Below are 23,209 nucleotides of genomic sequence, written 5' to 3' on the forward strand. Positions count from 1 at the left end.
TCCCGAGAAGTTAACACAAACAGGAAATTTGTTACCATGGGATGCCCTGCTAACAGTGTGAATAAAATTGATACAAGAATTACTAACACACACACCCACACACACACAAAAGATGAATATTATTGAAAAAGAAGAAAAAATTAACAATAACAAGGTACTTGTTCGAAAACTTCCCCAAAAGATTAAACAAAAAAAGTGTGCATGTATGTTTGTTTATCTTTCCCGGATCAACAATTCTTGAAGATCTTACTTTTAACAGTACATTGATAACAGGTATTTCTTAAATCTACTTTTAAATACATTCATAGATGAGACACTGGTAACATGCAGTGGTAGTGAGTTCTACAGTTTTTTGGTCCAGTGAAACGAACATCATAATGGGGAGTGGTATGACATTGTTCTATGACTTGCAGAATGTAGACAAGCCGACGTTTGCAAATATCAAATTGCAGTAAAAGAAACAAGGGAGGATGAGTGTACAATACAACATTTGCAAGACATTATTTTCATACAAAATGTGCCGGATTCTAAAATTAATACCATGTAATGCTTTTTGATACCTTTTCTCAACTTCTCTCTCTTATGTAATACTTCCAACTTAAATTTGAGTCTACATAAATCCCAAGGAACTTAGTGTACTCAACTATAGGCATTCTTACACAATTCAAATTAATTTCAAGTTGCTACTTTAAAAATCGTGGAATCTACCTGCGATTAGTATCGTCTCCATAGAGAAAAAAAGAAAGCATATAGAAGATTTTATTCTCAATGTCGTTGTATAAAATGAAGCAAGGAGCCCCGAAGAGAACCACGGGATTAAACTTGAAACAGATAATTTTAATTTAGTACATGGAAAGCGATTTGAAAGATAACTAATGAACCATGGAATCAAAAGCAATTCCACGAATACAAAAGTGTCTAAATATTGATAAATAATACTGTGATTAGTATCAAAACCCTTATTTGATAAATATATGAAAATGAAATCATAAAGGAGTTCTCTTTAAATGTATCTGCAATCTTATTTCACAGAGGCCATCGAGGTTGAGTACTTATTATAAAATCCAAACTGATTCCTATCAAAAATACCATTCTTATCTAGAAATGAAGAGTTTGTTAGTAAAAACTGATAAGTTCATATTTGCCAAATGGAGATATAATTTGCGATTAAAGATCAAGGGAAGTAAAAAGAATAATAAGAAAATTTAACAAGAAAATGTTTGCTTCTTTTGACCATAACTTCAAAAATGTACCTCTATATGTAGTGACCAATATATCATTTAAAAGGTATTATTTTGTACTTCATGACAGAGAGCGTATACTTCAAAATCTTCAAAAATGGACTTTGCGAACAAACTCTTCAAATGTTATCACCTTTTTATGAATAGGCCGCGTAATCCTTTCAAGTATCTTATATAGACAAAAATGAAGGAACCGAAATGGGGCGGTAATTACTTTCTTCGCTTTCGTCACCCTTTTTAAAGATCGGGGTGACTCTGGCAATTTTTAGTTTCTCGGGAAAAAACACCATTATTCACGGACAAATTAAGAATTACAAAGTGGTTCACTGATTTCATCAATGATACAATTAATGACATTAGGGCTAAAGTCTTCTAAACCTGGTGCTTTATTACTATTGAATAGTTTTTACTATACGTTGCATATTTCTTGATATAAAGAAAATTTAACGAAAATTTAACAAAACTTTTTATGAAAAGTAGGGCCTACACATTCCCTCAACTTGTTACATATTACAGTGGCCTCCCGTTATAACGAAGTCCTTGGGACCGGTTGTTTTCATTCGTTATATCGAAATTTCGTTATAATCGAACGAATAAATAATAAAAAACAAAGAGCGGATAATGCTTCGGTATGAATTTTAACTTCATTGTGACCGGAATTTCGTTATAACCGTGTTCGCTGTAACGGGAGTGCACTGTATGTTAAGCGTGATATCATTCCCCCAGATTCCTGAAAGAGGTATTGTCAAGCGCTCTTTCATTGTGCTATAGGGCTTTAAAATGAGAATGATTGCTCTCTGGCTTTATTGAATTTTCTTTATGGTCAGTCTTTGCATCGTTCTTCATACATGACGTCACAAGCTGCAGTAATCTTCTCATCCAGCTATGGCTGAACAAATGTAGAAATCCCCAATTTTTGAAAGGATTGTCCGATTAATTTAAACTTTCACTGATGCGGTCTACAATATTCCTGCATTCTCTCAATCCACACGTAGGCCTACATTTGGATTTCATACCCTAAAGCCTAAGGGTGGTATTCTGAAATCCTTCCTTTATAGGAAGAAATTTCTTCCCAAGTCAGGATTTTTTCCTTTGTATTCTGGAAATCTTCCTAATTTTCTTCCTAAGTCTGTTCCTTTAGAAGTTTTTTCCTAGACTTAGGAAGAAACTTAGGAAAGGGGCGGGGAGTATGCAAATGAGGGTGATAACTATGCAAATTTCTGACTTAGGAAGAATTTGGTACTCTAGAATGCATTTAGGAAAGAATTTTAGGAAAATATTTAGGAAAGCTTCGCCCATGTAAGTACTTAGGGCCCATAGGATTACACGCAGACTGGTCATGCAGGCAATGCATCACGGCCGCTCGTTCTTCTTGCACACCCTTTTGCAGGGAAAAGAAACATTCAATGATTGTGAGAGACTTAGAATAACTTCTCTATCACCTGAAGAGTTCAAGAAGAACTGTCGTCTTCACCATACATGCATTCACGGTCGTCAGTACAGAGGCTCTAGGTAACATCCTAAAAGATGACGAAGGAATAGTTCGGCATAATCAGGATGCCAGAACAATTCCTGTAGATCTGCAGAAGGGCATTTATTGGCCTACGCAGAGAAACTAATATTGTTTTCTACACTTGCGTGCATCTTTGTACCTCAGGTAAAACAATTAACTTTGCACATTGTCTATAGGAAAGGACAGTCTAGATCACTGCCGTCATTAATGGACATTACGATGGATGCCTTGGTGGACATGCGTGTGCGGAGAGAGCTGACTCGCGCTCGACTCTGGCAGGTGAAGTGTACGACCCTCATTGAGCCGAAGAGGTTTTGCACCCGGCCGGCCCGGCGCGGCGGCGGGGCGCGGCGAGGCGCGGCGGCGCGATCGAACCGCTGTAACATTAGTGCCGCCGACTGAAGGATGGCGAATCAAGCGATGTACACTGAAGGTGCCTATGATGACTTGGAAGCGATATTTCACGGAATTCAGCTTTTAACATCCCCATGTTCGACTTTTCCAGGTATGTTTCCGTCTAAGATACTGTGAAAAAAAAATCCATCTTTCACGTACGGTCAGGAGAGGCTAGATATATACTGCCCGGTCTGTAAACACCACCGACAGTTGAACAGTCCCACGTATTCAAAATGATGGTTGTACTTCTATTCATTTTTAGATTATCTGACATATTAGTGCCTACAATTAGCCTACTAAGGAAACTGATTGATAAACAGTCACAGTGTGATAATAAGGCAAGAAAAGAAAAATCAAAGATATAAATTACTGAACAAATGAGTCATCTGAATCAACGGCATGGCACAGACTGATGAAAATGGTCTAGACCAGTCCGGGAAACCCGCTCATGAGGACCGCCCCCGCGTACGAGGATGGTCCCTCCTCATGAGGACCTCCCCCCGCCTCATGAGGCCCCCCGGGGAACGCCTCATGAGGCCCCCCATTCACTTCTTATTCATCTCACATCTGACGTATAAATTGTCGCAACTTTGCACGGTGATTTTTTGTTGCACACACATGTCCACTATCCATGATGAAAAGAAGAAAAAATCGAGTTTTAATCAACCGATGCAGAGCGCCCATCAAAACACGGGCGCCAGCGCGTTCGCACAATGCAAGACTGCCGCACCTAGCGGCCTCATATCTCATCCGACTAAATATTTTCGATGCTTTTTTCTGCGGCTCTCACCTCTCCGCGCACGAATCAGCCTCGTGAAGCTGAAGTCTGACATCTTTTTACACAAATTCGTAACGAGAAAAATTAAATCAGTACTAACCTGATCTTGTCCATATATTCCAAATTACTATTCCACACTGATAGAGTAGGTGGGTAGATGACATACTCCAGTTTGTTAGCAAAATAATCACTTTGTAGGTATGACGAGTTCATTTTCTTCGTCAATTCCGCCCACGATTCCGCCGCCCGCTTACCGTTTGGGCGCTTTCTCTGGAATCATCCCGCGACGCGACGTACGTCGCATCACATCACGCATCCAGCACATACCAGTCTGGTATGTGCTGGATGCGTGATGTGATGCGACGTACGTCGCGTCGCGGGATGATTCCAGAAAAAGCGCCCACACGGCGGAATCGTGGGCGGAATTGACGAAGAAAGTGAACTCGTCATACCTACAAAGTGATTATTTTGCTAACAAACTGGAGTATGTCATCTACCCACCTACTCTATCAGTGTGGAATAGTAATTTGGAATATATGGACAAGATCAGGTTAGTACTGATTTAATTTTTCTCGTTACGAATTTGTGTAAAAAGATGTCAGACTTCAGCTTCACGAGGCTGATTCGTGCGCGGAGAGGTGAGAGCCGCAGAAAAAAGCATCGAAAATATTTAGTCGGATGAGGCCGCTAGGTGCGGCAGTCTTGCATTGTGCGAACGCGCTGGCGCCCGTGTTTTGATGGGCGCTCTGCATCGGTTGATTAAAACTCGATTTTTGAAAAAAAAACAGACAGGATTTTTTCTTCTTTTCATCATGGATAGTGGACATGTGTGTGTAACAAAAAATCACCGTGCAAAGTTGCGACAATTTATACGTCAGATGTGAGATGAATAAGAAGTGAATGGGGGGCCTCATGAGGCGTTCCCCGGGGGGCCTCATGAGGCGGGGGGAGGTCCTCATGAGGAGGGACCATCCTCGTACGCGGGGGCGGTCCTCATGAGCGGGTTTCCCGGACTGAGACCACATGGGTGTAGATCTATGAAAGGGGGGTGGGGGGGGGGGGGGGGGGTCGTGAGGGTCGTAAATTTTCAAAGACAAAAGGTCCACCTTTTGTAAAAGACATTATTGTTTTTCGAGCGGGGTTTTTACCCTACTTACAACAGGAAAAAAAAAATGACCAGGTGATGTTCCAGCAAATTGTATTCTAGGAAGGTTGTACCGACTCAACAACTTTTTTTTAAATACAGTTTTCCACTTACCGATTCATGAACTTGTAAGTGACCAACAAGGTTTTACCACAAATTTTAACATAAATGGGTTTTTCTAAGTATGCCAAAAAAGTCACTTTTGCATGCACCAAATGGCCCAATTTTAAGATATAAACTTCAAAAACTCCCTACTGTGGGAGGGGGGAACCCTCCCCCCCCCCCCAGCTCGGTCGCTCCATTCCCTCGCAAAGGTAAAGGTCCAAAAATTGTGATTACGACCCCCCCCCCTCCCCCCCCCCCCCCCCCCCCCCCCCTTGAAAAAATCCTGGATTCACCCCTGGACCAAGACTAGAGTAGAGACTAAAGAATAAAGACTAAAGACTTCGACAAAAAGTGTTATTGATAAGTGTATGGCATGGGCGTGTTATGGTCATCAGAGAATGAGCCGACTATTCTCATGTATTCAGTACCGGTTGTGAGTGATGTTCTAACATGATATCTAATTTACTGGTCATAGTGTAAGCTGTCTCCTCCATGAAGTCCTTGAGTGTGTTTTTTTACTGAGTACTAAACTTTTTGTTAATATGCCCAGGCACTTACAAAGAAAGTAACTGTATCATACATTCACATGCCACCCTTTCTCATCAGCATCCACTCAGTTGAATCCTCTGAATTTGATCAGCTTGTAAAGTTACCCAGCCTATTCAGACATTTTCATGTAACTCTTTTCCAACAAGTATCCATTGTTGACACAATTATGGTAATTTCAATTCATTGGCAAAGAAAGTAAAAAACCCCAACCAAGGTTCAACCTCCCACGCCAAAATTTGACCGCGCGCAAAAGCATAGGTTTCAACATGTAGCCCGCGTTCAAATTTTGGATGGTGTTGGCACAATTCAAGTTCAATGATTTTGCATATATGTGTCTTGTAAAGACAAATGAAAAAATGAGATAGGTCTAGACATTTTGTAATGAAAGACAGAGGTCCCATTTTCCACATTCCACTTGATTACAGGTCTTTTCTTAGGTGCCCACATGGACATGAAAGTGAATGATTGATGAAATTCTGTGGATATTGCCCAGTGCACGTTGTGTGTTTTGCTGTCACCTGTCTGGCATTAGTGAACCGTAAAGACATTCTCTACCATTATGCTGGTGTACGGTAGTCAACAACACTGGCTTCAAGATTTGATACACTCACAGATTTGTTTTTTTAATAAGGTGTCCATATACTAAACATTTTCTTCTGTTATAATGAATTACAGTTGTTCCTTTTTTTTCAGGTTCAAAGGATGGCAACAATGTTGACTGGTTTGAGAAATCTCTTCTTGCCTCAATGGAGGCACTACACCAAGCTCTGAAGGATGATGGAGTCTTCAGACAGCCAACATTTGTTTTTGGAAAAGAGCAGTCCAGCCTGGAATCTTCCCTTTCCGCTAGTGCTGACCAGAAATGGACTTACGTTGAGCATTGCCTAACACTGCTGGAAAGTCTATCTCGCTGTCTGCATCACAGAGTGACCCTGCACGAGGGGGAGGTTAGGGATAGGACAAGTGACAAGGCGACGATGACCCCAAATAGGGCACCAGCCGCCTCCCCTGATGCCCTCAGCTTCACACAACAGAAACTCCTGTCATCACTCGCTCAGTTCATCATCTCTCTGGGCGTATGCCCGGCTCTTCTCCCGGGGGTGGGGCTCCCACTCAGCGTCAGGTCAGACATGGGGGCTGCCGTGCTGACTTTGGGGAAGCCAATCCCTTTCAAGGAGCGCCAGCGACGCCTGATGCGGGTGTTCAGAACTGTCCTGGTCTGCATCCAGCAGCCAGTGCTTGGTGGCTTTCTCCTGTCCAAACACCTGAACGATGTGCTGGCAATGGTGATGCAACTTGCCTGCTCAGAAGACATCCAGAGGACGATCAAGATAAGGAAGCCAGATGGTACCATAGTCAGTCCCACTATGAATGAAAACAAGGGTAGGTTTCTAAAAAAGAAAAAAAGATTATTTCTTTAACCTTCTGTCATTGACTGTTTTTGCTGCATTCTTAGATTACAAATTAATTTCATTAATGTTATTTCCATGAAATTATTAATCTTGTTCTTGCAGTGCGGTAGAATATATAGACATAGTTTCTGTGCTCGACAGATGACTTTATTATTGTTATGCCACATTTTTCCAGCAATGGTTTGCCTCCTCAAGACAGCCGGAGGTCACCAGTTGGGTAGTAATATGTCAGATGAAGATGATTGCCTGGCAGACTAAACATTGTTACCTCTGAGAATAACACACTGCTTACTGTTCCTGCAAAGTATGTAAATCACTTGAAGGAAAGTGAAATACCTGAAAACTTCTTATCAGTGCCAACTGGTAGTTTAGGTGTGTACTGTAAATACAGCAAATGAATATATGCCTCAAATTTGTTGTATTTTCCTTGTTCTCAGTCTCAAGGGTGATCTGAATTTTACAAAGTTTTCTTCTGCCACTTTTACAAGAATACAATATGGTAAAGTCATCTACCACCATCTAATGTGCATCAGTTTATGTTTAAGATGGAGTTAGTGAATAGTATTACTTAGGATACTGAGTGTTATGATATCCTACAAGAACCAGAGAGGTGGTGATTTTGTTCGAATACTATAAGCCTTTTGCCTTTTGCTGCTCTCACCTTTTAAGGTGTATTTGTTTTTTTGCGCAGCATTGTCGTCGGATGAGATCGACTTGGCCAGACGAGAGCTGGAGCACCTGGTGCAGCGCCTCTACCAGCCGTCGGTGATGAAGGAGCTCCTGATGCTGCAGGGAGGAGGGAGTGGGAGCAGGAGCAGTAGCAGCAGCAATCCACTCCCTAAACCTCCCCAGTGGCTGAGGAAGCTGTGCGGCAGACTTCTCGTTGAGAGGATCATGGCCCCTAAGGGTGTGGCTCACTTCCTCCAGGGGGTCATGGACTTGGGAGGTGGGTGCTGACTCTTAACCCATTGAGGACGAGCTGATTTTGCAACAGTATGCAATTCCCATAGACACCTACCTGAGTATACTCAGAGCTAGTCTTCAACGGGTTAACCCTGGTATTGGTGTTTAAGAGTTCTCCACAGACATTGAGGCCAATGTCTGTGTACAGGTGCAATTGACTTTTGAAAAGTTTCTTACACCAAGTCGGGATTATCACAAAGCATGTGGGACATTCAATCCCATTTTCTTTTTGGATTTGAATTAGATACAAAAGGAATGTATCAATATTTATGCCTAGAGTACATATAGGACTTACATTACTCTGCTTGTTGTCCCCGCCGAACGAGTTCGAGCAGGGGACTATGAAACGGGCTCTGTACGTGTGTGTGTCCGTGTGTCCGTCCGTGTGTCCGTCCGTCCGTGTGTCCGTGTGTCCGTCCGTGTGTGCGTCCGTGTGTGATCAAAATCTTCAATTTGCTACTTCTCTGTCATTTATGAGCCAATTTTGATTCTGTTTGCTTTATATGATAGCACTACATGGGAGCTTTGAAACTTCTACACAGAATTTCAGTCGTGACCTTTGACCTTGACCTTTGACCTATATTGTACATTTTGCTACAAAATGCTACTCCTTCGCCATTTCTAACCCGATTTCGATTCCGTTTGCTTTATGTGATGGCACTAGGTGAGGGCTTCAAAACTTCTACACAGAATTTTGACCTTTGACTTCTTTGACCTTTGACCTTGATTTTTGACCTGTATTGTACATTTTGCTACAAAATGCTACTCCTTCGCCATTTCTAACCCGATTTCGATTCCGTTTGCTTTATATGATGGCACTAGGTGAGGGCTTCAAAACTTCTACACAGAATTTTGACCTTTGACTTCTTTGACCTTTGACCTTGATTTTTTGACCTATATTGTACATTTTGCTACAAAATGCTACTTCCGGCGGGGACATATATTACGCACCGCGTAATTTCTACTTTTCCTTGTTTAGATTTTGAATGGACCAGATGATATACAGTTGAAGATTTTGGATAGATGTCTAAAGGTTGTTGTTCACAGTGGTATTCTTCCAATATTCCCTACAGAAAATTGTTCCCCAGACTGGTCCAGGTGTGATGCCATAGCACACCTACTTACGAACTGCCCCTCACCCAGTGTATCGAGTGATGTATATCATCAGAAGCTGTCGTGCCAGGTATGAAGATGACAGTTGGTATGACAAGACAGGCCAGTTTTGTTGTTTTCCTTTCCAAAAGATTGCAAACTTACAAAGTGTGTTTTCATTCCTGTGTCTCTTAATGACACAGTTTCAACTCTGCACTTATCCCACTTCAGAAAATGGGATTTAGAATATCTGCAATCTGATTGGTCAATTATCATGCATTGAATTTTACTGATCCACACTGAGCCATGTGTCCAGTAAAATCTGAACGCATGGCTCAAGCCTTGTATAGTAATGTAATTGTACCGGATGTAAATACACCTGCAAATTCATAACATTCAACTTTTTCCCCATCATACATTATGATGGGGAAAAAGTTGAATGTTATGAATTTGCAGGTGTATTTTATAAAATGAATTGATGATTCACAGTCCTATTTTGTGGATCAATGAGTAATGAATGTTCTTATTTTACTTTGGAAACAGTCTAAAACCCACTTGCACTCATGGATTTAAACAATTCCAAAGTTAAACTCACCCATTCAATTCTCACCGATCCACTTTGTCCTGTGTATTATTTGTATATCATCATACCCGGCTTTCTGGATACTGCGGTGATATGACATAGAGATAAACAACACACCAAATTGCCCACAAAGTGCCTTGAACTTTAAAATGATGGCACCATCTACATAGCTGCTTGATTTCTGAGAAAGACTGTAAATGAAGGCTACAAACATTGCACAGTGTTCTTTCTGACTGCTTTTTTGTTGTTTGTTTTCTTTTCATTTCTTAGATTCTGGAAATTCTTCACAAAGGTGATGACCTCTCGATGAAACAGATCGCAAGGGTCATCAGCAGGTGTGTTGTTGCCATGGTGACCATGGAGTCAGCTCTCACCCAAAAGTACCTCCTCAATCCTCTCCTCCAACCATTGCTTGGTGCAACCAAGGGCTCTGTCCATGAGGGTAAGTTGCTCCATAGCCCAGAAATTACAAAGAGAAAATACAATATCATATTTTCTTTTTAAATATGTTATAAGAAGCCACCACCATATCATAATTACATCATGAACATTCCTCACTTTTAATCTGCTTGGTGAGTGGTGACTGGACTATTTTTAATTGTATCATATAATGTGTATATTTGAGGCCATTAACTTTGTTAAACATCTGCTCGTGAAAATGGTCTCTTGCATTTCTATTCCACTTAGATTTGTTTAATTTGTCGTGTGAACAAAGGTACATGAAATTTTATTTTCATATAATGCATAAAAGACACCCACTCATAATCATTCTGTATTATTAAGAAAAAGAGTGTTTTACACTTAAGCTAACCATAAAGCTGTTTCCATGTATTTTCGCTGTTTAGATATTACTCGATAACTTTGCTCAATTAGCTTCCTGCTATTTTCTTGTGTGAAAAAAAGATGCAGAAAATAAATGATCAAATATAGTAAACCTTTCTATCATGCTGAAATGAGTGCTTATGTGCAACTTTTGCCTCATTGAGAGCAGTAAGAAGAGACACAGATTGTAACCTTTAACAGGCAGGATTAAGCCAAGTGAAGGATTTTAGCTGTGAAAGAGACAAAACATGAAGGGACTTATATTGAAGAAGGAGTTTGAATCACTTTTTGCATTTAATTCTCCCCAATGGACCACTATGTAGGAGGAAAATATGAGTTTTGAAAATGTTCAGTATGACAGATGCGTATCATAGAAATGTAGCAACTTCTGGATATGGGAAAGGATTTTATGTATAGTGTGTTAATTTCTTAATAGATCTTCTCTATCTATCTGTTTATTCCCTTCTATTGCCACTCTACTCTGTCATGCTGTTGTGTGTATATTAACTGAAAGTGAACATAATCACAAATATGCAACAATTAATTTTTCTATTCTTTTGAGGATGGGGGTATTGTTGTTCTGCTGATCTAGTGTGTAAGCAAGAAACGGGTGTAACAGATGAATTTCTGAAATGTGTATGTGGGCTTTGCCATATCATGCTCACACTTGTGTAACCTCCTCAGGTGGAAATCCTCTCCTGATTTTAGATCAACTTGATATGTTTATCTCTCTCACAGGCAGTAGCAATTACACTGTAACCAGTGAGCTCGAGTTGGCCATGTGTATCCAAGCCATCCATCGGGTGTTTGTCGCCGGCCTTGGTGAGCCCAGCCCCAGGCTGATGCAGTGCTTAGCCCCTGTCGTGGAGCCACTGTTTGCTCTCTACTGCTTCAGTAAGGGAGGGGTCTGCAACCTCAGGTGAGACATAGAGAGAGCATGACAGAAGCTTATAAAGTAGTTTGTATCGTCTTACAAACCAGGACATTTGAAACATTTTTTATGGTGTTTAACAAATGTATGAAGGAAGACGTCATATGAAATATTGGGGGGGGGGGGGGGGTTGGAGGGACCACATGCATGCTCCCTAGATCTTCATTAAAGTGATACTTTTTGCACAATCAATGAAATCCAGCTCAAAAATTTTAAGAAAGGGAATGTATATGACTTTTCACGTAGAGGTTTCTCAAAATAAGGGGGCAGGGTTGTTGTTATTGTTGTTCACTCTTTCTCTGTGGACTTGGAAGAAATTAATGTTACGAGATCTATTTTTTTGTTCAGTTTCTTGTGGGTTTTGATATATGTTATTTTGAAGACAAGAAGAAATATGTCCTGTGAGGTACTGTGATGACAGCTTACCTAAGGGTGTGGGGGGGGGGGGGGGTGTCAGCCTTGAGAATTTGGCAGTCTGCAGATCTAGGAGGGTGCTTCAAAAGGGAGGGAACAAGCGTGTGCATACCCTGAATAAAGATATAATTACTATAAAGCATAAATGATAATATCTACGTCATTCAATGTGTCTTTTCCCCCATTTGTATGACTATGTGATAGGATTCCTGTGGAGGACATCTTGCGCAGTTTCCTCATCACATCAGACCATCGCATCTCTCTTGAATCCCTGCAGCACATCTCTGGCGTGAAGGAGAACCCTGCATTCCATACCACCCATGACAGGGTCACCTTCACTCCTGGATCCAGTGGTGGTGCAACCATCGTTTACCAAGGGGATGCTAGGTGAGGATTGGCACCATACCATCGCCTATCCAGTAGATTGGTGTTTTTCCAGACAAACTTGATGTGTACACTTGCTGGTCCTAATATGTACAGTTGTCCATCCTTACCCTACCTGGATAGTTTGCAAGGATATGTACGGAAATGTCTGTTTGTATCAAGACAGACAGATGGTTCTCTTCTTTTTTAGTTTACTGAAATCTTGCAAAAACTGTTGAAATTTTTGCCCAAAACACTCCACAAAATTAATCCCTTTCCTAAAATTGATAATCATTATGGAGGAGAGTATCCCAACATAATTGCAGAGGTTTCATCTTGTTTACTTGAGGAATTAATACAGAAATTAGCATTGAGTTAAACCTTTATTTCATCACCTACCGCCCTCATGTGACCTCTGAGAGAAAACACCCTACAGAGAAATGCAGGACCATAAGAGACCGGTGGAATGTATCCCTGTACATTATGTATCCTGTGAGGGCGCTAGTCTAAAGCAACGACCTGAAATCTGAACTCCGTTGATAGTTTGTTGTTGTTGTTGTTGTTTTCTTTTCTCTTCAAACATACTTCCTTAAATATCACTGCTGCCTCCTAACCTGATGATTGATGCTGCTGACGAAAAGAGAATCACTTTACTTTGATGCTTATTTCTACTTCTCTCGTTCCAGCCTGGAGGACTTGTTCACCCAGAGACTGATGGGCCATGAGCACGTGGCCAGCTGCTGCACAGACCTGCTCCTCATAGTAGGCCAGGAGCAACTCTCCGCTGACTTCTTCATCGCAGTACTCAATGTGAGATAACTGAGGCAAATAATTAGATGATCTAGGAACAACATTATGTGAGATAGATTCAAACAAAAAGAAATTAGATTATACCCCTGTTATCCCCTTAGGATTTTTTGTTTTCGTTTTGTTTTGTGTTTTTTTTTTTTTTGCAAGGCATATGATTCATTCATAGTCATTGAATACAAATATGATACTGAATTGTAGTTTACTTAGGGAAGTAAAGTAGTTTGCAGTGTCTTTAATTTTGGAAGTATATTTATTTAAACATGGGAATGGTCATAATGGACATGCAAAGGAAAACAGATTTTACTATTATAAATGAAGAGGATGGTTTTACGTAGTGGTATGAGATTACATATTGTTTGTGTCCAGAGCTTTCTGGAAGATATTTCTTGTCATATTGGAATTTTACCAAGGATCAGCAGCAGTTACTTTTGCTGACGCCTTCACAACAAAGCAAATTGTCGGGTACAATGACTTCTCATTATTTACTGCAGGAAATGACATCAGTGACATCATCATTGGATGTGGAGACAGAGCCAGATGAGAAGAGCCAAACTGGTTCCTATGGCAACGGGAGGAGCTCTGCCCTGCTCGGTCTGGAGCCATCTTCCCACACAGCTGGAATCCTGAGAGTACAGCATGCACTCAGGGTAAGTCATGGTTACACTCCACTGTACTGTTTAAGCCGTTATTTTTGTTAGGGTTTAATTTTCACGAATTCTGCCAACCACTGTTAGACAGCGAATGTAACAACACATGAAAATGTCGCCAAGTTTATAGTATGCTTGTGATATCCTTGGTGTCCATTCACGAAACGATATTTTACAAAAATGATCTCATTGCGAAAATGTCTGTGCACAAAAATAACAGCTTATACATTATAAGCCATATGTTTCGAAAAGTTTTTATTTCTTGTGAATTCTTTGAATCAGATAGTATTTGTGAATTTAAGAACATGCAAAAATATTTATTCAGGTCTTTGTATGAATTTGCTGGTGCACAGTACACAGTACAAGAACGGATTTTATAGTGATATTAGAACAGTAATTTTCATTGTGCTTATTGAAGATAAGGTAAATAAACCTTGAGAGTTTCAACAGATGACTGCAGAAGGGAAGTGGTCAAGCATGTTTGTTGTAAATAAAAAATAGAGCTAAATTGAGATGCAAATTAATGTAGATGAAAATGAATATAAAAATCTGCTGCCATTGCCTAATTGGCTAGCAGTGACCAATGTACACACTGATATTCCATGCTATTTGGTCATGTTGCTTAACCCTTTAGCAACTGAAGATTCTGTTTGTAATGGCCTATTGCATGGCTCGACACTAACTTTTTTGTTTGGTGGCCCGATGGGGCCACCAAAATCCTAAATTTCAAATTTTTGGTGGCCCGAGAGAAAAATTTGGTGTCCCCCCCAAAAAAAAAAAATAAAAAAAATAAAAAAAACCATTAAAAGTCCTTTTTTTTATGAGTCAAATATTTAACTTTATGATTGTAAGAATTAGAAGTTGGACATATCTACTCATAAATAAACTTCAACAAACTTGCAACACTCACTCTCAGGCACTCATTCAGTCCTTTTCATCCATCCTTTAAACAAATTTAACTGCTAATTTCCGGCGCAAAAAGTTACGAATTTATTGACGTACTTTTCAAAAAATTTTGGTGGCCCGAGGCGGGCCACCAAATTTGCCCTTTTTTGAAATTTAGTGGCCCGACTTTCATTTTTGGTGGCCCTGGGCCACCGGGCCACCGTTAGTGTCGAGCCCTGCCTATTGTTCCCTGGAAGGTACAGCAATATGACTCTCATTTTGAAAATTTTCTAAATTATGTAAAATAGCTCACTGCATGTTTTTTTTGTCTGTTATGAGTTATGTTTACTTGAAAGCCTGTTAAGACTTTACCAAAAGAATAGTGTGTCACAGAAGTAATTCTGACATTCTTTTGTTGAACTGTAACCTCTTTCAAATTACGAGATTATATATTCTATATGAAAACAATAAAAATGATAAAGCATAAAACTACAAAGAAGCAGACTAGCGGTTTCAGGTGTTTTAGGGAGTAATAAGACGGATGGTTTCAGGCAGTTCAGTTACTAATAGGTTAATAGGATACAAACTCTGCCATTACTCTACAGGTGCTGGCAGTGCTGGGACAGCTGTGTGAGTGCTTCGGTCCAGACCTCCTCAAGCAGACCCGCTACATGCTGGAGTTCTGCAGGGCGGCTGTCCAGAGGTGCGTGGACCGGCTAGGGAAGAGGAGGGGTGCGAAGCCGCACCTCCCAGGGGTGCTGGAGACAGAGACCCTCACCCTGGCCATCTCCCTGCTCTCAGCTCTGGTGTCGGGACAACCCAAGGTGGGTACAAAGTGGGGCTTCGCTTGCGCCTCATTTATGTTTTGCTGTCTCTCTGTATCCTTTGTTTCTGTATTTGGCTGGTATGCACCCATGCAGGTGAGCCCTTCTTTATGGGAGATACCATCTCCTCAACCAATATATGCATTTTGTCAAAGGGAGTATCTGCAACTATTACATGTGCGTAGTCTTTAGTTTTTACTTCTCCCTATTGGGCTACTTTATTGATTTCAATTTCATTAAAGAAATCTTCCATCCACCTGTAATCATTAGTCAGCAAGTACTTCCAGTTGTCATTTGCACTAATATGAGCATGAATACTAATGAGATAAGGAAACCTATATCTGAAATTCAAAATTTGTTGCTCAATTTATCAGCATTGTATGTTACATTAGGAATATGGGGTGGTGATCATATCAGTCTTTCTTGGGTAATTCACTCCATCTCAGAACAAGCTGGATGAAGCAGAGCAGCAGATTCTGCAGAACCTCATCCCTCTCCTAAAGACCATACAGAAGCTTCACTCTGTGGAGCCCATTCGGAAGCTGGCGGAAGATCTTGCCATCGCCATAGCAACCCGCGGTGCGGTATCATCCACGTCGGTGCATCAAGCAGCAAGGGGCATGACAGAGGCCGTATCACAAACTAAGGTGTCACAGACCTCGGGCGGTGCGGACAGAATGCCCAGTTCAGATGCTACAGGAACGGGGACTGCCAAAGGTCTTGAGACAGCATCCCAGATTGTAGTTACCAAGGGAACAGTAGAAGGTGTCAAAGCAGATAAAAGAAACAATCAGGTGAAGACGGAGGCTACAGCAAGGGAATCATCCAAACTCAGCAGGACCTCATGTTCTCATCAGTCTATTGCTAGTGAGAGGAGTGAAACAGTCGCTCATGATGGGGAGAAACATCAAGAGAGGGAGATCACAGATGATGGAGAACAAGCTCCCTCATCACAAGTTGACGTAAACCCTCAGGATGTGGGACAGAGTGAATGGACAACCGTCAGTAAAAGTGAAGACCAAATCAGAACAGAAAGGAAAACAGTGATAGTAAATGATAGGACTGCTGCAAAAAGCACCAGCACAGATAATTCTGAACCCGAAGGGACTCCAGTTTATAAAACCAAGATAGGTACTTCTGAAATGGTAGAAAGTGGAGACAAGGTGGGAGAAACCTCCAGTGAGGCATTTGAGGATGCCTTCAGGGACCTCTTTGACCCTCTCTTGCCTGTACGAGGCCACGCCCTGATAGCCTTTGGTAGACTAGTGCAAGACAGAGATCCGCAGGCCATGGAGAAGAGCGAAACTCTGCTGAAAGTCTTCGAAGAAAATCTTGCCGATGATGACACCTACATCTACCTCCCCTCCATCAACGGTCTAGTGGCGCTAGCCGGCACTCACCCCGATCGAGTCGTGGCTCACCTCTGTGAGACCTTCATGGCAAATTACGCGGACGGGGGAACTGGAAAGTCGGAAGCAGTCCGTGAGAGATGTGTGGAGAAGACGCTGAAGCTTGGTGAAGCTTTGGTGAAGGCTACGAGACAACTTGGTAAGCACAATACATTATAAATGTACAGTGCAGAATATTTGTGACGTTGCCAACCAATTTAGGACAGGTTTAAAAAAAAAAGTGTGCCACAAAAATTGTTCAAGCACTGCTTACACTAAGTAGGGTATTTAGGAAAACATCCCAAACCCCAAATCAACCTTGTTAGCCCTATATGCTCTTTTTAAACCTAATGTAAAACCAACCAAACTCTGCAACAACTTTTTTTTTTGAGATGCACAGTCACCCTTAGTGGATTTTGAGATGGACAGTCACTTTTAGTGGATAAATGTTATTGTGTCAATTATTATTTTTTTGTCGGATATTTCATTAAGAAATGATGATACCAGACAATAGTCCATAGCCATGAATATAACATAACAAAAGATACTACTCATACAAGTTTTCTGTTGAATGCTTATAAGTGCCTTACAAAACTTACATTGTTGAGATCAACAGGCAGTGAAATGCAGTAAAGAACTGTAGTTAAAAGAATGAGGTTGCTTATGCTCATGGGCCATGACATCATCACGTAATTTGATTTGCACACGTTGTTGCTAGTAATATCACTGTTTCATGAACATACCTGAAATTGTAGTATTCAATTACTTTAGTGTGTTAGGTCAGGTTTTGATGAAACCTTTGCTATATGTCTGTTTGATTTACTCTGTACGCTTCAGCCAACTTGAACTTCACTGATGTAGAATGGCACCTAACGTCTCCTGTGCCAGGGACTGTATCTGGACAGTTTGTAGAAGGCCATGGGGTTTTCTGTGCCAAGTAGCACTCAAAGCACACACGAAGGGATAACCCTTTATTCAGAGTGTCTCGAGTGCATGTAAACATAAAGGCCAGAATGCACAAAGGTGGTTTAAATCAAACTGATAGCATATATGCATGGACTATAGCAGGCACAAAATGGGCTTACCCTTCACAAGCACATGTCACTGCATGATCATTATTGGATGACTGTTAGCATATAATGTAAATGTCATGCAAATTTTATGCAGCTGAAATTTGCACAATCCATGGACTGAATTCAAACTGCTTTTTTATGACTTCTGGCCATAGTGTGCATCTCTGTAGGAAACTGACATCCCACATTGTTTTAAAGTGATTGAGCCAGGGAATCAAGGATGACCAAAGGAAATGTAGAAGAAATGGATGGGTGGGGGGGGGGGGGGGGGGGGGGAGCCTAGGAATAATGGCTTTAAAAAAGGAGGATGCCCGAAATCAGACGAGGTGATGAGAAGGTGCGAGAGCGGTTGCTGTTAGAGTGCGGTAAATTTGGCTGTCCCCATTATCGGGGACAAACCCGGATCAAAACTGGATGATGATTTATATACATGGTTGTTGTCCAATGACAGGTGAGCTGGCGCCACACTACCGAGACCTCCTGCTGAACACCTTCCTGGGTGGAGCCAGGCACGGGGACGGTGTCGTCAGGGCCAGCTCCGTGGCACAGCTGGGGGAGCTGTGCCAGCTGTTGAGGTTCTCTCTTGGTGCTGTCATGCACGAGGTGAGCGGGCAAAGAATTTGCAGGCAAGGGGCAGGGTTCCAGGGGAGGAAATATGTTTTGCATGATGGGGAATGCATAAAAACATATCCTGTTATTATGCATTACGTAAATACAATGGGGCACATCTGTGTTACTGGTACTGGCCATGCATGATAAGAAGCTTGTGGATGTGGATACTGTTCTCATTTTCTAGTGGTGCCCGAGGGTTGTTATCTGATTATCTCACTGTTCACTGTGATGTTCTGAACCCATTTCAATTCTCAGCTGATGGTTTCAACATCACTATATCCTGGTTCTGCCCCAATAAAGCATTGATTCTTATGCTCAATTAACATCATCCCTCTTGGAACAAAAATGAATGTGAAATTTCCCATGGACACATTCTGGATTTTTGGACTGAGCATGCATGGAAGTTGGGAGCATGACAGTTGTTTAAAAGATGTCTACAAATCACAGTCCACTATTAGAACATGTACCTCAAAAAGTCTGCATCATAAAGGTCTGAACAACACATTTGGGGAATTGACAGTGAAATTTGATTTTACTATGGTGATTAGAAGATGATCAGGAAGTTTCAGCTCTTATGCCTATTTTGGCAAAAATATAAAATTCAGAAGACAAAGGTGATAAGTAGTTATATGTCACAGGAAGTCAGTGATTTCAAATTGGAAAGATCTTTGATGCATGTTACATCTTGCTGTAACTGAAAAATGTTATGAACCATTTTCTAAGCATATTCCAAATTCATAGAGTTAGTGCACATGCAGCGTCAGGTAACAAGTAGTTATTGTATCCCCAAACAGAGTTCAGAGGATTCTATGGAGTTGGCCTCATTGCGCCACGTCCGCGTCCGCCGCAGAGATTTACTTGTTTTTCAGTCAGGGTTCTGTGATGCTCCCCAAAGTTTTGACAAATCTCTACCAATTCATTTTGTAGCTGTCAGAAATTGGTTTAAAAAAAATTAAACTGTCACACTGATTTCACACCCTCGTTTATCAGTGCTGCTACTATTTAACGTTTTTGTTACAAATGTGGCTTTCAAACTCTTCTCTATCTTCAATGAGCAGATCATGGACTGTGTGACCTCATTGATCAAGACTGACCCTGAGCTGGAGGTCAAAAGGTCAGCTGTTCAAGTGTTGACTCTACTCCTGAGGGGCCTTGGAAAAGATGCCATTCAGGTAAGCCATCACCATTTTTATCAAAAGTTGTTGGAGACGGAATTCAGTATCAAATTAGCATATTTCATATTTTAACACATACTGCTTTTGTTTTATAAGGTTAGGAACAAACTCTTTTGGCATGTATGTCGTGCTTCACCTGAGCCATGGGTGCATGTGAGCTATTGTAGTAGTCTTATCAATGACTACTACAGGCAAAGTACTGTATACGTCATATTTCGCAATTCTAAATTTTTGCGGATCGGGAACTCCCGATGATTTTGCGAGTGGATAAATTCGCAACTGTGGAGTCCTGTACTGAACGGAGAAATGTACATGCTTATGTCACATCCACATCGGGATCAGAGTCAATATTTTCATGTGTCTTTAATTTTGCGAATAGCACCTGACTTGTGAAAATAAAAAATTTCAGTGGATACAGTATATGCTAACAACTGAAAAGGTTTACTTGAAAAGTGTTTCAAGTGATTCTACTAAACTAAACTAACCGTCAATGACATGTATTTATAATGTAGTATGATGTACTGTGGGCCCACTCATTCTGAACCATGACGTTAATTGTTCCCATTGAGTGAGTTACAGATTTTGCTGATCCCAGCCACTTCTTTCTCGTATGTCAGGTCCTTGACGCGGTGCTGCGTGATGTCTACCGATGCCTGAAGCAAGCAAGAGGGACGACGACCGACGAGGTTCTCCTCCTTCACACGCAGCTGGCTCTGGAGGAACTGGACCTCATCATGAGGAACTATTTGTTTCCCAAGCAGACTCTGGAGAAGAAGATCACCATCCTGCATCCATGAAGACATCTCAAAGAGCCCAAGATGTGTTGCCATGGTGATGATGCCCCACCCTTGATAACAACAGATAACAAGGTTTTCCTTCTCCACACGTAGCTGGCTCTGGAGGAACTGGACCTCATCATGAGGGACTATTTGTTTCCCAAGCAGACTCTGGAGAAGAAGATCACCATCCTGCATCCATGAAGACATCTCAAAGAGCCCAAGCTGTGTTGCCATGGTGATGATGCCCCACCCTTGAAAATTCCAAATGTGACTCACAATGGACATGCATCTACTGTGGGTTGCTCAAATATGATTATAATCTTGAGATGTGTTTTGATTTGTTTGCTTCCCACTTTTATCAAATATGAAATGCGTCAAATCTTATGAATGATTTTGCCGATTACACATTTTTAAAAAGCAATATGCATGTTACAGTTGCTGTAACAAGTTTGTGCTTTACTTAAAAGATCATGTCTACAATGGAATCAAATTCTTCTTTCTCTGATGACTTGAGAGATGGTTAAAGCCTTGATTTACACAAAGAAGTAGAGTTGAGAAGACAAAATTTACTGTAAAACATGATGTATTCGCGGCATGAATTTTTCGCGAATTGGAGCCGACAGCCTTTTTCGTGGCATGAAATTTTCGCGAAGTGCCACTGGCGTTCAATGCATATAGTGTAAACAAGGACTTTTGCGTGCATTTTAATTTCGCGAATCTTGGTGCTCGCGAAATTAAAGTGCACGCAAAAATTCCTCGTTTTACAGTAATTGTCAAAACTTCTTCATTTTTTAATATATATAATTTTTTTTTTTAAACAAAAAAAAAACAGATAACCTTAAATTAAATATGAGTAGACTGGCATTTTTGAAGGTAATACAGATACTACAGAACCAGAAATTATTGTGTGCATGAATTTTTTTTTTTGTGCAAATTTTGCGAGGAGCCAAGATTTGCAAAGTTAAAATGCATGTGAAAGTTCTAGTCTACACTATAATGCATTGAATGGTGGTGGCAATTCATGAAAATTTCATGCCGCGAATATATAGCCCTGGTTTTACAGTAATCTGCATTGACATCAATGTTCTAAAATGAGATATTTTTTTCACCCTCTCTGTCAAAGGCAAATTTTACCCCAAAACTTTGAGAGTTTTTCCATTTCATTAACTTTACAAAGAGACCAGTCTTTTTTTTTCTTTCCTTCAAGGGTAGGATTCCTACATTTAAAAAAGTGAAGATATAGAAAACCGTGAACAGAGCATGTTGATTTCGATGGAGGAATATGAAGGGATATTTTTTTCATTGTGAATCAATCATACCAAACAAATACAACTTTTCCTGTGATTTCCAGGATAAAACTTTAATCATCATGATGATGTAAGATGTGGATAGCTTCTTTCTCGAGGTAAGACTTTTACATGCCAATTGTTGTAGAAGCTTGTTCAGCTTTTCATTAAATACAGGAGAACCTGTAAAATTTTGTGTCCCGTGTGAAAATTGTAGGGGCTCAGGTGCCTTTCAGAGGAAGACTTGTGGAAATATACTTATGTATTTGTTTTCCAAAATTTGAATTTGATGATGTGTTGAAACTTTTTGTGTTTGTTTAGTGAAAGGGTGTAATGGAGCTACCATGTGGCTGAGTGTGAATTGTGATAATACTAAATAGTGACTAGACATGTAGGACATTCTAGAGGATGTGATACACAGGCAAAAAACAACAACACAAATGTACATTTCATATATACAGCCAGTACATTAGATACATATACAGTGCATATAAAAAAGAAAGGTAATCCAACTTTGGAGAGCTACTATTTCATAATTTTCAGCAATGGAGAGTGCAATGTTGGTTGTGAGGAAAGGGAAACTCTTCCTCTTTCCATTGAAACCTAATTATGTGGACAAATGTCATGCATGACTGAGCACATGAACTTTAATGACAGCAATGACAAATTGAACTTTTTCAGAGTTTGAGTGTTATCGTGAAGGAATGATGAATGTCTCACTGAATGGATGAGATCTGTCAGTGAAAGTCGTCAGATTAACAGGTAAGCCTGCACATCAGCAGGTTTGTGTTTTTAGGGTTTCTTCTAACCTTTATGGTCCATAACCTTCAACATGGCCACACTGTCGATAACTTTGGTCACTACCACAAAGGCTAACCCATTATCCATTTCTCTCTTCATATTCAAAACATGATTTGTCGCTGCGAGCTATGTGTTGAATATACAGGGGTATATAACGAAACCATTCAAACCATTATTTCTCTTGTATACAGAGAAAAATGGACTGTGTGGGTTGGCCTCTGTGGGAGCGACCAAGTAGTTGTTGGAGAAGTGGCCATATTAAAGGTTATGGATCATAAAATGTCAGATGAAATCTGAAACACAAACCCTAAACACAAACCTGCAGTCATGCAAGCTGGCCTATTTATTTGGCCACTTTCACTGACAGATCCCATCCCTTCAGTGAGACATTCATTGTTCCTCTATGTGACACTCCAAATTAAAAAAAAAAGTGCAATTTGTCATTGTCTTTAAAGTTCATGTGCTCAGTCATGCATGACATTTTTCAACATAATTAGGTTTCAATGGAAAGAGGAAGAGTTCTTTCCTCAAAACTAACATTGTGCTCTCCATAGCTGACAATTATGAAATACTAGCTCCCTCCAAAGTCAGATTACGTTCTTCCTCTTTTTTTTTTTCATATG

At 40.6% G+C, this 23,209-nt stretch overlaps 1 protein-coding gene across 1 annotated transcript; it reads left to right on the plus strand.

Annotated features, from left to right (window-relative positions):
- Positions 1-3,146: 3,146 nt before the first annotated feature.
- LOC139735695 (transport and Golgi organization protein 6 homolog) lies at positions 3,147-20,749 on the plus strand. The gene is made up of 14 exons (XM_071646445.1): positions 3,147-3,259; positions 6,420-7,109; positions 7,830-8,084; positions 9,175-9,284; positions 10,047-10,218; positions 11,337-11,517; positions 12,148-12,330; positions 12,993-13,116; positions 13,608-13,763; positions 15,254-15,472; positions 15,919-17,020; positions 18,385-18,536; positions 19,604-19,717; positions 20,338-20,749. Exons 1-14 carry the CDS (start codon positions 3,160-3,162, stop codon positions 20,515-20,517), a joined length of 3,738 nt encoding a protein of 1,245 aa, XP_071502546.1. The 5' UTR covers positions 3,147-3,159; the 3' UTR covers positions 20,518-20,749.
- Positions 20,750-23,209: the final 2,460 nt, after the last annotated feature.

This window comes from Diadema antillarum, unplaced genomic scaffold (assembly GCF_040938485.1).
Source record: "Diadema antillarum isolate AM-2024a unplaced genomic scaffold, OU_Dant_1.0 scf00000028, whole genome shotgun sequence".
Lineage (NCBI taxonomy): Eukaryota > Metazoa > Echinodermata > Echinoidea > Diadematoida > Diadematidae > Diadema > Diadema antillarum.